General features: G+C 39.1%; 2 protein-coding genes across 2 annotated transcripts in view; one reads left to right on the top strand and one right to left on the bottom strand.

The window, feature by feature from the left end:
* The window catches only part of LRBA (LPS responsive beige-like anchor protein), a 792,976-nt gene that overhangs the window by 495,581 nt on the left and 283,528 nt on the right, over window positions 1-13,867 (top strand). The window contains exons 39-40 of the mRNA XM_047092315.1: window positions 3,110-3,256; window positions 5,795-5,931. Coding sequence (XP_046948271.1) covers window positions 3,110-3,256; window positions 5,795-5,931 — 284 coding nt within the window. The remainder of the gene's footprint in view (window positions 1-3,109; window positions 3,257-5,794; window positions 5,932-13,867) is intronic.
* MAB21L2 (mab-21 like 2) lies at window positions 9,985-11,064 on the bottom strand. Its single transcript, XM_047092317.1, has one exon. The coding sequence runs from the start codon at window positions 11,062-11,064 to the stop codon at window positions 9,985-9,987; it is 1,080 nt and encodes a 359-aa protein (XP_046948273.1).

The following is a 13,867-nucleotide window of genomic DNA, read 5'->3' as shown; positions in this document are numbered from 1 at the left end:
GAAACAAACAAAAAAAAAGTTCTTTAGCAGAGAGCTATTAGACCACTGAGAATTGAACACCAGCGCATGTGGTGTGTATTAGAGTACTGTTGGTAATTTTACTGCTGCTAACTTAAAATCCTCAAGGGGGAGTTAATTACAGGAAAACCATTCTAAATATCAGTAAGCTGCATATTTTCCATGACAAGAGGTTTTTCAGTTGAGGTTGAACAATTCCAGAATCTGAGCTTGTAAAAATAAGTAAATAAATAAATTAAAGTGGGTGTTTCTGTGCATACAGTAGACTTAGAGCACTTCAGAATTTTTTCATAAAACTTTATTCAATTCAAAACTTACTGTGTTTTAATATGTGTCAGCATGATGAGAACATATTAACATTTTTTTAAGTTTCAATTGGAAGGGATAACAAATTCTATTTAGCAGTCATTTACATGAATGAATTTATTTACTGAGCTATTTTAAGCCATTGCATATTGCTACTTGGCTCCTCTCATTTTTTGTAAATGTTTGCACAGTAAAGAGCTTTTTTCCTTTCTTTCCTCCCCTACCCCCCCTCACCCCAAGTAAGCTTGGTGTATGTGTACTTCAGGACATGTATGGTAATAATCAGAGATAGCAATGAGCAAGGTATTGAATTTGGTTGTTTCTGAATTTGGTTGTCATATGCTCATCAAATTTAGGTTTGGAAATGAGTATTTTTGTATTCTTAACTTGTTTATTATGATTTTGACTTAACCTTTTTAAAGGCACTATGAGAAACATAAGAATTACTAAACTAATCCTTAAATTATATATACATTGGTATTTATATAGTGGTTAAGATACTGTTACCATAATGCTTGGATTTCATTCCTGATTCTACTTCTTACTAGCTGTGTTGCCTTGGGCAAGTTATGTAACCTCTCTGCACCTGTTTACTCATCTGAAAAGGAGAAATTAGCAGAGAGTTTATGAGAATTAAATGAGCTGAATATGTAAAGTGTTTTGAACACGCCCTAGCACATGGTGTTATTTAATATTAGCATTATTATCATTTCTGCTTTGAAGAAGGCATTGTAAATCTAGAAAAAGAGAATGTAACATACTGATTTTGTACTAAAATCTGATTGGCAATTGTTATTTTATTATGATTTGCTTTATTTATTAGAAAATATAGAAGATGGTGATTTCTCTTGTATATCTCAGTGACTAATTTATTTTTAATAACATTGGTAGTACATTGGAATATATCTTGTTTGGGCTCAGGGCAGTGTTTATGATTTTAGAGTAAGGAAACATAAATACTTGAAATATAAACAATGATATAACAACTTATGCTGCTATTTTCCTAAAAATTGGGGAGTTTTTGGTATATTTCTTTGTAGCTTAAAAAATAAAGTGATTTCAATTAGATACTTTAAAATTTTTCAAAATATTTACTGAGACTTTCATATGTGTGCAGCATACTATGCTTGTTATTTGTGGGTATGAAGGCAAACAAAATTTGATTTACCCATAGATGGTATTCAAAACCTAAATATAGAAAGCTTCTTCCCGTGACTTCCTCATTTAATATAGAGCCCCTATATTCTGTTAAAGCTGTGCCATTAGTATTGTATATAAATGATATACATTGTGAACTCACATGAATATGCTAAAAATAAACTTTTACCCTTAATATTACCCATAATTGTATCTATTAAAATCAAAGAAGCTTTGTTTTGTCAAAACGTTTGGTAATATACATGTAGTTTAACTGTATAGAAAGAATTATATAGATAGATATTAGCCATGTTACTGGAAACTGAAGGCTTTATCCTTTCTGGGTTTTGGGCCTTTTGCCTAGGCCGAAACTGCAGTGAATCAAAAAGCCTGGCCATCTGATTTCCATATCAATAGCTACTGCCTGGGAGGATCAGGTGCTTTGCCTCCTGAATTTCCCTCACTGGAAACCTGGGAATGTCAATAGTGTAGCAAGGATTCTAAACTTTCCCTTATGTGACGCTATGAGGTTTTAAAAATCACAGTCCAGAATTTAGTATCTTCTTTTCTATATTTCTGAAGGACAAAGCTGCTTAAAGCAGTGGGAGTTAACACTGGAAGGGACATGGGGTTTTGAAGTCCGAATTGTTGAGTTCCAGTGTTTTGTCCTTTCAGCTGCACCTCTGCTCCTCTTTCTGGTTCCGTCATTGGTTGTAGGTGCTCTGCAGAGCTTCTTCTTCATTCCCTAGCTTTGGTGTACCCTTTCCCTCTTTCCTCTCCGTCTGGCTGCCTTGTCACAGTGCCTGAGAGTCTGGTGCCGCTGCTCTCCACAGGCTGTTCCAATTCAAGGCCCTGTAAGGCTCTTTGCCCAGATGCCTCTCCTCCCGGGCTTTCTGTTATGTTTGCCCCCGGGGTGTCTTAGCCTTTTAGTTTAAACACATGGAGGAGGTAGTGTTTGAGCCTCCACTTAGTTTCCACAGTGTCTTAGTCTTGGATATTTATATAAAGGCTAAAGTGGGGGTCTGGGTGGGGTAAAATGTGGGCAAGGGCAGTGCGAAGGTGAGAGGGAGGATTGGAAGAAAGAGGATGCAGCTTCGGAGAGCTGCTAAAGCTTGTTTGATGTCAGCTGTGGCTTCACAATTTGGCTTACAGCCCTCATTGGCTGTGAATCTCTCTGACCCTTCTTACTTGTAGATTCTCCTCCACAACCACTGCCCGACAAGTTCACGATGTTTTGTCAGTATAATCACTATTTGCAGGAATGACCAGCCTTTCTTAAGTTTCAGAATCGAGTAGATATTGTTTCCAAAACGGGGTTCTTATTTTTTTCTACTAATTTCCCCAAAATGTGCTGCCTTTGAACCCTCTCTTGCCCTAACTGTAAGTAAATAAATGGTTCGTTGGGCGGTGCAAGGGTCACGTTTAATGGGATTAGGGTGCTTGTTCAAGGTAACATTAGACTAGGCTTGGGGAGTCCTGTTTGTCAGAAGGGGCCTGTGTGCCATCCCAGTCACTCTCCTCCTGTGGATGACTCTCTGTAAAAATGATTGACCATCTTTGGCCACCTATCCTTACCTCACTTCCCTGCCCCTCTGCAAAAGTACTCGCCCCAGAGGTGATGGACAGCTTTGTTTCCTTTTCATTTCAGCTGCAGATGAAGATATCCTCGCTAAAGGAAAACAGTCCATCAAGAGTCAGGCTTTAGGAAATCAGAACTCAGAAAACGAGATCCTCCTGGAAGGCGACGACGATACTCTGTCATCCGTGGATGAGAAAGATTTAGAGAATCTCGCTGGTAAATTCACCGGTTGTATGGATATTTCAGCTAGCTCTGGGCCAATAAGCACCTAATTACTTACTTTTTCATCTGTGACCGCTAGGACTACCAAGTTTACGCCCACAATTACTTTAAATAAAGATGGTTTTTGTTCTTCCAAATATTTTCCCCCTAATCGTCAACACTATTTCCCCTTTATTTTTCCATTCTTTTTACTTTCTTTACCCTTCTCATCTTTTTCTTTTTTGAGTAATTTTCACCATAAAAGAAAAGTTTAAAAGCAGAACAACAAAATTGCTTCACCCTCGGGAGTTACCTAATCTCTATAAAATGAGAGCTGTAAGTAAAATTTTGCCAATTGTTTTGTAAATAAAGCTTGGAGGCAGATGAGCTATTTGCTTTGATATACAGGTCTTAGTGAACATGCTGCATATACATTTAACTCTCTCAAAAAATCCATTCCAAGAATGCTATGGCTTTTCACAGGATCCACATATTTTACCTGATGTAGGAATTTTGATTTGCACTCTGCAGATTTTCAGTTTTACTTCCCTTATGGGAAAAATTCTCTTGTTTAGCCTGAAATTTTAGTCATTCATTAAATGCCTTTTTTTTTCTTTAATGCCTGTGGTTCTCTCCCTTTGGGAGGAAAGTCTGAAAGATTCTACAATTTCCATTGGTGAAAATTATACAGTCTTCTATTTTGATAATTTTAATTTAAGAGAAAAGGCATTAGGAATTTTTCATTTATTGATGTGTCTGCAGCCTGTGCTACCATGCAGCGAATTATAATGAAAAGCGAAAATAGATGATGGTATCTTCTCTGATGACCATAAACCTCTCTGTAAAGTAAAATAAAATTAATTGGAGCATACTGTTAAGTGATTCAGAATGGGAGTAGTAAGTAAGGTGGGCACTGCTATTCTCTAGCCTTTTCCTTCACATCTATTTACCCATTTCCTCCTCCTTTATTTTGCTTCTGTTCTTGCTACTAGTAATACATTCATACAGTAATAGAGGTGAAAGGGGAGTTTAATTATATAATCTTGACAATGGCAATAGGATTAAGAAGTAATCCACACTAATAAAGTGGTGTGGGTTAGAAATGAAGTGGAAATTGTCAGGGGTCTTCTGTAGGACCTAGGCTGCCCTAGCTCCTGCAGCTGTCTGCTTACCCTGTAATTGAATGTCTGAGAGTGATTGAAAAAATGTTATTTCTTCTCAGGATTACATGCTAATGTACAGAGGGCAAAGGAGACAGCAAAAGAACACATAGCTGCTTATTTCATCCATTTATAGGGATGAGCTTTGGGAAATCATGACTGTTCTGCAGCTATCTGCTGCCCATCTGCAAACACAATGTATTTGTACATTGGGAATAGAGGGCAAAACCTGCTCTGATCTCTGCAGAGCATCCCTTCTATTGTCCTACTGGCACACATTAAGATTGATGTGAGATTAAGGACCAACACCCTCTAACAATCGATGGAAACGTCGATTCATCTGAATTTTGAAACACTTAGTCATCCATTGATTACCTGAATAGGTGTACCATGTTTATAGGCACTATATTAATTCAGAACTATAAGTGCCAATCTTCTGTTGCTGTTTTCTTCACCTATAGTATTTGTACAATGAGGAATTGACACGGGATTTCAAATTCTTACTCTGTCTCTCTCTACGTGAATATACACATATTCATTTATATAATATAATTACTATTTTTAGTCCTTTATTTTAGGTTTAGCTCTGATATACTTTATGCCCTTCTATCTGTAGTGAATCTATTGTTTTCAGTAGCAGGCTGATTTGTCTCTTTGATAAGCCCTGTGGAGATTTGATTATTCCAATAAAAATTCATTCACTTGGAAACCCACCCTCCAGCTGTTTACTCCCAGAGTCCCTGAACTACACTAATATTAGATTTGGAAGCATTGAACAATATTTAACAGTGGAAAGGCAGGCTTAGAAAAGAAGTATTTTTACCAATCTTTCATGGGGTAAAGTTGTTATGGAAGAGGTTTTGTGTCAACCTGGCACAAAATCTTTATCAGAGAATACGGTGTAACGTTTCTCACTTCACTAATAAGCTAGCAGTCTTTTTTGTAATCATGCTTCAGCCAAACTAAGCTAACCTCTGGCCTTGAAAGCCTATTGAGTCTTCCTTGCTCCTGGTTGTTGTTCCATGTTGTTTGATAGCCTGAGGCTTCTTTTCTCAATGGAATGTGGAAGGACTTATTTAGGTAGAGCCACCTTCTTACCAGATTAGACCAAAGCTTTGCAGACTCCCTGTAAAAATAATTGCATCCTAGTTTACTGTTATCATTAACCACCTACTATAAATCTCTTAGTATGAGAACCCTAATAACGTTGCATTTTCAGAGGAAGATTTGGGGTGGACAGAATTTGTAAGTGTAGAAGGATTTGGCAGACAGTTTGGTGCTGGAGGTGAGAATTTAAAAATCAAATAAAGTTTCTGCTTGAATCTATTAACCTATTAGATTTTTTGAAAAAATGTCATTCCAGCTTGTGTGGTTTTTCTTTTGGTTTTGGCAGGTCCTGTTAGCCTGAGCACACCAGCTCAGCTTGTGGCCCCCTCTGTTGTAGTAAAGGGCACTCTTTCTGTCACCTCCTCCGAACTCTATTTCGAGGTGGATGAAGAAGACTCTAACTTCAAGCAAATCGACCCCAAGGTGAGAAGATGAGGAGTGGGTTTCACTCTTAAGCATTTTTTTCTTATAATGGGATGGTGGGCTGCTGTTGGGTAGGATTGACATTGGTAAAATCTGACAGACTTAGTTTGAATTTCTTGCTGAATTGCCTCTGCCTATATATACAAAGCAGCTATGTTCTTTAGCTTATGAGATCCTTACCAGCTAGTTAGATTATTGAAGTTCATTTAGATTCAAAAACAATTTCCACTTAATTGAGTTTATCATTAGCTCATTCTGGGGTTGGGGGAGAACCACAGGGAATAACGTCTATAAATATATTTTGCCACAAAGGGTCTAGGGTGAATTAAGCTACAAAATTCAGTGAGGTTGAGAGTGGAATTATTTTGTTTAGCCTTTATATTTTCTGGATATAATACCAATATATCACTCTCCTTGCTTTTGTCCTCATGACTTACTACTCTGTTGTGCACGCAAGCATGTCTTGTGTGTGTGTGAGATACCTCTGTTTCCCATTACCTATAGTCGATTTTACAAGGCACTGCATAATTTCCTATTCTTAAATGAAAATGTAATTTCCCCTTTTAAAATGTATTTCTGATTACTTTTCAGCCCTTGGCAACTTTATTTTACTAAGAAACATTTGTGGCACAGCCATAAAGCCAAAGCTAGGTTTAGTTCATGAAAGTGAATGGTAGAATTTGTTCTGATAGGAAACAGTCTTTTTAAAATGAGACTAAGCAACCTGTAGAAGAGAAGTGGCTTAAAAAAACTGGAATTTCTTATTTTACAGGCTGATAGCTTGTGCGTATGTATACACAGACACATATTTTTAGTTTATTGGTAGGAAGTTCTTTGGTTTTATAATCATGTGAATTACTAATTTTAGTGATTTAGAAGTATTTCAAAGTAATTATTAATGAGAATGTTATAATTTTATTTAGAACTTTACACACAAGTCATCTCTTGTCTTACATGTATTCCTAGCACTTTGTTTCAGTATTGCTGCTTTTATTAAGATGGGATTTGGTAGACTATATGAAAGTAAGGCTATGTTGGAACGGATTATTCTGAGCTTGATAATTCAGCTAATTCAATGTAGAGAAAACTTTAATTGTGAAATTATATCGACTAGAAAAATTTCCTACTTTGTTACACGACTGAGGCTGCGATTGTATTTTAGTTTCTTTTAAGAAACAAAGATAACCAAAATTACTCATACCCTCTAATTTCTGGTAGTTTGTATGTTTGAGAGTCTGAAATTTAATTCAGAATATTCTATTATGCTTTTGGACATATGTGGCATAGAATCTAAAATGTGATATGATTTAGAGGTGTCTAATGTAATTGTTCTCAAGATTAGAATCTCTGCCAGTCTTTGCAATTAGGCTCTTTAAAGTCACTTGCTCCTTTTGGAAGAAGTTATAACTTTTATTTCTCTCTGATTTTATTCTGTGCAGCATCATTAAATTAATTTTTTCCCCTTTTGCTTGTGCAATACAAAGGTCTTTTAGCCTAATCACAGCATTTGTCTTATACCACTGCAACCTGCCTGTTAACAGAAATCAAAGTTTTGCTAATTTCTATTCTTAAAATGTTTTAGCCAGTTATTGGAAGAATTCTTTATTTTATGTAGACATTGGTGCTTTTTGTAAATGAGGACACTTATATTGTGGCAGTGTTTTTCTTTTTTTGTTGGTGATACCTGCATTAAATTAAATAAGGTAAGAAAAAAAAGATACTGAATTTGGGGAATTTTGTTCTTCTTGTCAGGATTGAAAAACTTTTCCTGGAGTAGTTGGAGGGAGATATGTGTCTAATGCTGTAAATACTTGTGTGTGTAAGGAAAAAAAGGTCATTTTAGGATGTCATTTTTATCTTTTAAACCAAACATTCTGCCCTTAAATCATTTCTTTGTAATTGTAAGCACCTACTACTTGCTTTGAAAATGTTCTTAAAAATCAGAACATTTTTCCCTGGAGAATAAATTCATTTTTATTATGGAAAAAAAATCATATATTTGTCTGAACCACTTAGTATTACAGTGAGTTTGTTTTACATCTACAGGAAGAGATCAGTAAAAGATACAGTGTAGGTTGAAAGAGTAGAGATGATTTCAGAACTGATAAGATCAAAGTTTATATTTCTAAAACAAAACTATTTTTACTAGGGAATTTTTACCAGGGAATCTGAGAACTTAAGCCTCTTTTGTGGAGGGAATTAAGCATCAGAGCCCTGAGTACCTTCCTTGTTTCTCATCCATCTATGCTGTCTTCCCGATCATCCCTCCATACACTCCTTCCCCCATGCAAACTTCTTCCTCAGATCTTTAAAATTCCTTTTTTTAGGACATTTTTGTCTACATCTCTCATTCATGGATTTTTCAATAAATTAAAAACTGGACTAATTCAAAGAATAAATTTTAAATATCAAAGGGTAATATTGATATATATTCTGTACCTGTGCCTCATCATTAGCATATCTAAGGGAGTATATGGGAGACAATATAAAAAAGACAAACCAGACCAGTTCCAGCATTGGGATGCTTTCAATTTTACTAATTATTTTATTTTTAATCTGTTATTTCCTTGCATTAAAAAGGAACCTTTGTTAATTTGGTTGAAGTGTTGAAATGAGTACTTTGGATTGTTACCTTAGAAAAGCAGAGGGAGTAATGTACTTTTCCTGTATGTAAATTCTTGAAACAGTAATTTTTCTTTGGTCATAAAAATGGTATCAGAACCTTTTTTTTTTTTTTTCAAATTGCCTATAAGCAGCTTCCGAATAATTCTGGGAATTTGATAAAAAGTGATCTTAGTTATGGCATTTATAACTAAGCCATCTAAAAAAATTGAAATAATTTATAAATTTGGATTGTTCATATCACCATTTACTGGGGAAAAGGAGTATTGCTATAACCGTTTTATTCTGTTTTGGTATGGTTGATTTAATTGTTAAGTTTTTATTATTTAAAGCTTGAAGAGGACAAAGAATTGAAAGAAAACTTTCAACTGATCATGTTAACTATGCAGAAAAGATCCATAAATATTGCCTTCTTCAGACTGAGTGTATTTTTTAAAATTATGATGTAAGAAAGCAAATCTCTTAATTTTTAATGCGAAATAATTTTTTTCTATTTCAAAAATTAGGATCAAAATCTTCCACACAAAATCTGTTTGTTTTTTTTTTCAAGTGTGAAAAAAGATATTACTTTAAGTCTCAAAATCTACAGAACAAACAATATTATAGTTGGGTAAAGTTAGTATTGTTTATTTTCCGAGGATGGGGGGGGGCTTGTATGGTTAAATCTACAAAATGTGCTGTATTTGTAAATTTTGCAAATTAGAGTTCAAATGAGAGCTTCTTGCATTTAGTTCCTCAAGTTCACATCTTTACATTGTAAATTACAAATTGTGATCTCACCTGCCTTCATTTAAGAACAATCCACAGTCAATTACAATGTAAAGTAATATTTTTATTACTGTTTTCAACAAGACTGCTTTAGGGTGAGGGTAGAGGTGCAAGAAAGGGAAGGGCACAGTCTGACATTGGCACTGAGATACATTTAACATCAGCAAAACTTTTTTTAAAAGAGAAATTTTACATATAATTAAATACTTTTTCTCACTTGGTGACAACATTCAGGCAACCCAAAACAAAATGAAATGAGAGGGAGAGAAAGAAAGAAGATGAGAGAGAGAGGAGAAAGGAGTTGGGGGAGAGAAGGAAAAAGGGAGAAACTACTATACATTGATTTGAAAATGTACCTTGGGTTTCATTTTGTGGTGGCAAAGCCCGATTGCTTCTTTTGTGTGACCTTTTAAATTCACATTGTTTGGAAGAAAAACGATCACTTTTGTGCAAGAATGTGATTTTGTTTGTTTGGTTGGCTGGTTTGCTCTCTTTTTGTTTGCTTGCTAATTAACGAAGGTCTTGTGACTGCTTCCTGTTTCTTTCAGGTGGCTTACATAAAAGTTTGTGTCCGGAGTTTCTGCTGTTTGTCTCTGTGAGTTGTGTGTGTTTGTGTAAGAGAGCACTCCCGTTTGTGTCGCTTTTGAAGCAGTCCCCAGCACCCTATAGTTTGTCCAGGCTTTTGGGATTGGTGAGAATTTCCCTGGCCAACCTCCAGGTCTGCTTGGCAGCGCTCTCCAGGGCCGAATGGGGCTTGCCCTGAAAAAGGTCGAGGTTGGGCAGAAAGTAGTGAGGGCAGCGGCGGCACTGCAGGCAGGAGATGAGCTGCAGCAGGATGCCGTTGAGCCGATCGCCGAGGCACGCCTCGTCCCAGTCCGTTTCCCGCGGGTGTTTCTCGCACTCGTACAGCAGCAGCGTCTTCATGTGGTAGTTATTGAGCGGCTGGCCCGGCAGCTCCAGGTGGCGATCCCGCAGCGTCTTCAACACCGAGAGACACTTGTTTCGGCAGCCGCCCATCAGCAGGCGGTTCTCAGCCTCCCCGAACTGGAGCACCCAGGCATCACTCTCCGCGGAGCTCTGCTTGCCGGTCAGTGAGTAGCATTCCTTCGACAGCAAGTTGAACCCTTCGGCCTTGACCTCCGCTACCCGATTGGGGCCAGGCCAGGGGATATGGGGCATAGGCCACTGTGCCGCACTGCGAGGCCAGATACCGGTGCACTTGAACGCAGGGGTGATTTGCACCACGTAGCGCTCCCTGATGCGCAACTTGACCTCGCTGGTGTCCGCGATCATCTTGACCACATCTCGATAGCTGCACTTGTCCACTGCCTGAGCCACCAGGGTCTGGAAACGCGAGCGGATCTTGCGCGCCGAGAGGTAGCCGGACGCAGTGATGAACTCGACCCAGAGAGACATGCTCCGCTTCCGCCCATCACTCAGTTTGAGCACCGCGCAGCCGGGCAGGGAGCCGTCGTCTACGAAGTTGAAGACGCCCATCTGGTTTAGGTAGAGCACCACCTCGAATTCCGTGGGCGAGATGACCTCCAGCCCCTCGTAGCGGGCGTCGATCTCGCTCAGGGAGCTGATGAAGCGAGGCTCCTGCACCTCCACTTCCTTTAGCACGTCCGAGACCACCTTACAGACCTCTCGGATGGTCTTGGCGATGGCCGCCTTGCGCGCTTGGCAGCGCTCAGTGTAGTATTTATTGAGCTGGTAAACCAGCTTGGCCTGAGCGGCGATCATGTTGGGGCACAGGTCCGGGCTATACACCGGCGTCTCGCAATACGTTGAGGGATCCAAGGCTCACGCAGTGGTGGTGGCCCTGCGGCTTGCGAAAGAGGCGTCGCGCTTCCCCTAAGCCCCACTTTCACTCTTGTTGTCCACCTGGGCTGACCGGCTGAAACAACGGCCGGCTTGCTCGCTCTTTCCCCTCTTTCGAAACCTTTTTGCTTCTCCAGGCAGAAGGGGGGGTGAAAGGTAATCTTTGAAGAAGAAAAGTACCTGCTGGGACTTTTTTGCTCGATGTGTAAAATAAAGATGTGCTTGTGAGAGAGATGAAGGGGAGGGAGAAAAAGAGAAGGGGTGACAGAAAAAATCAGGTTACCAAGAGGTTAGGCTTAGATGTCTGCAGCCGAGATTGCCCGGAAATCTGAAATGAGGTCTTTTAAGTGCCAAAGTAAATTTAAAAATAAAAGCGAAACATTCAGTGTTTCATTCTTAAAACTTCTCCCACAGGCTGGTAGGACTTCTTCACTCAGCGTAGGTGAGTGCCTTTCTCCTCACCCTCCCCCAAATGGAAGGTGAAGGACGTAATTAAGGTCCAGAGAGCAGCGAAGTGCAGCTCAGTCCTCGGCACACTTGGAGGTTTGCAGACGCTCGGCACTCTCAGCGTGATGGTCTGGTCTCTTCTCAGGGGGTCGTGTTGTAGCGGTTTTCCTCTTTTCCTACTGGAGGCGTTGTTTGGACTGGGTTTGTTTGTTTGCAGTGGGTTCTTCTTGTCTTTCTCTAGGTGCACACCGCTGGAAGTTGTTTGATATTCATTTCTGCTTCGTAATTTATAATTTTGGCCCTCACAAAATAGATTTTAGTGTGACGAAGTCGTTGCTTGCGTTGCATCTGGGGTTTAGTTATAAGGATTCAAGGCTTTTTCTTCTCCTCCCCCTTTAGGTTGCTTGTGCAGATTCCACTTTCTGAGTCGTCTCTCCCTCCTCCCCTCCGACGTCTCTCTCCTTTTCCTTCTCCCTCCCTCCTTTTCCCTCCCTTTCTCTCTCTCTCTCGCTCGCGCTCTCTCTCTCTCTCTCTCTCTCTCTCTCTCTCTCTCTCGCTCTCTCTCTGCCTCGCTGTTTCCTGGAGTTATTTAGTTTATGAATGGTCCAGGGCCATCATGAGGGGGGTGGAGCTTCAGTTCCTACAATCACTATCCGAGCTGTCAGTGCTTTAGCCAATCCGAGAGAGAAGACAGGCATGCTTGGCAGACGGTAGCAGCCACCGCTGCACTTGATAAAGAAAGGGGGTAAAGAGAGAAGTAGGAAAATAGGAGGAGATAGTGGAAGTCAAATGCTCACACACACTTTACAGCCCCCTTCTTCTTTATCCTCTCCTCTTATCAGTTGCAAGGAAGAAAAAGAGTCTATGGTAGAAGGGACTTCCTGGAGATGGCTGGAATAACGCGAGAGAGTAGCAGTGGTTCAGAAAGGTTCACTATTTTTTTTCTATCAACATTGTGCAGAAGGTGCAAACTCTAACAAAATTACTTTTGCTTGAAGGCAAATAGGAGGAGGAAGGGGAAACCGGGAAAGAACCTACATTTTTCTAGATTTTTCTTCTCTGGCAAAGTCTTCCTCCGGTCTCTTCCCCTTCTCTCCCATTGTTGCCAAGAGCCAGAGCAATTGCTGTATATGTGCACCAGTTGGGGGGGGGGGGGCTGTGTGGAGTGGATATGGGGTGAAGGTTTATAACCATAAATCTCTTTTCAGTAATTTCCATATGCTGTTGAAAAATGGGGCAGGGTAAAAATAGTGCAAGCACCTTGTTTGATAATTACTTCATAATTAAGATTCAGATATATTTTATGCTATTGCTTTATTGTTAAAAAGACTAGTTATTAGAGAGAAAATATGTTTAAATTGTGAGAAAGTGCACATCTATATATGGTAGAATATTGTTGGATATACTTTTAAATTACCATAAGCCACTAAAATTGTTTTAAACAATAAAAATGAGGAAGTAAAAGTGAACCTGAGTCAAAGTTTTCTTAAGATGTTAACGTTGTAAATCTAATTTTGAATATATTCTCAGGCAGTACAGAGTTTCACTTGTAAAAATGAATTTATTTTCATAATTGACTGTTGCTTTTAAAAGACTTCACTGCTGCAGAAATCTATAACTATCCTGTTATTGATTACACAGATGGCTTCACTCCTCCCTTGGCATTTCAGTGAGACTCATGCATGTGCTTTTAGTATATGTATTATACTTTCAAGCTGTACCCCTTGTAGCCTTTCCCTACTTTTGGATGAAAGAAGCTGTAACAATGTTTCTGATTTGCTTAGTATTGAGGGTTTATGTTTTGAACCTTAGGTATGTGGATGCTGAGTCTTTTAAAGCCAAATGAAGTAGATGGAATTATTTTTAGTTAGATTTTTGCTTAAGATACAAGGAATAAAAATCTGTGAAGACATTTGGGGCAAGACTTCGCTTTGCAAACCCCGGTGTGCCTGCGGCTTTTGCAGAAACCCTTTGGGAGGGCTTGAGGTGCCCTCTTAAAAGCTGCACCAGGTGAACCTGAATTCAGTTGCATAGGGAAAGTTTATTTCTCTCCATGTACTTGACGTCAGACACTTGGACCTCTTGGTTCTTTCTTAGATGTCTGGTGCGGACCACTGGTACCTTGTCACCTCCTTGTTCTCTGCCATAAGTACCTTTCTAAAGAACGAATTGACTTTTTTTTTTTTTTTTAATCAAGTCAGATTTTGTCTGGGATATGTCTTTAGTGGCCAGGAGTGTGTAAGTCGGAAGTAAGCATACACCAAACTCTGGGATGCAG

The sequence above is a fragment of the Lynx rufus genome, unplaced genomic scaffold (assembly GCF_022079265.1).
Source record: "Lynx rufus isolate CCGP_SWC_20201006 ecotype Redwood Valley unplaced genomic scaffold, mLynRuf1.p SCAF_3, whole genome shotgun sequence".
NCBI classification, from domain to species: Eukaryota; Metazoa; Chordata; class Mammalia; order Carnivora; family Felidae; genus Lynx; species Lynx rufus.
This window is presented reverse-complemented; position numbering and strand designations above follow the sequence as displayed.

What these genes read in the sequence shown, in the direction of transcription:
- MAB21L2 (XM_047092317.1), bottom strand. Translation starts at nt 11,064, where the DNA reads ATGATCGCCGCTCAGGCCAAGCTGGTTTACCAGCTCAATAAATACTAC.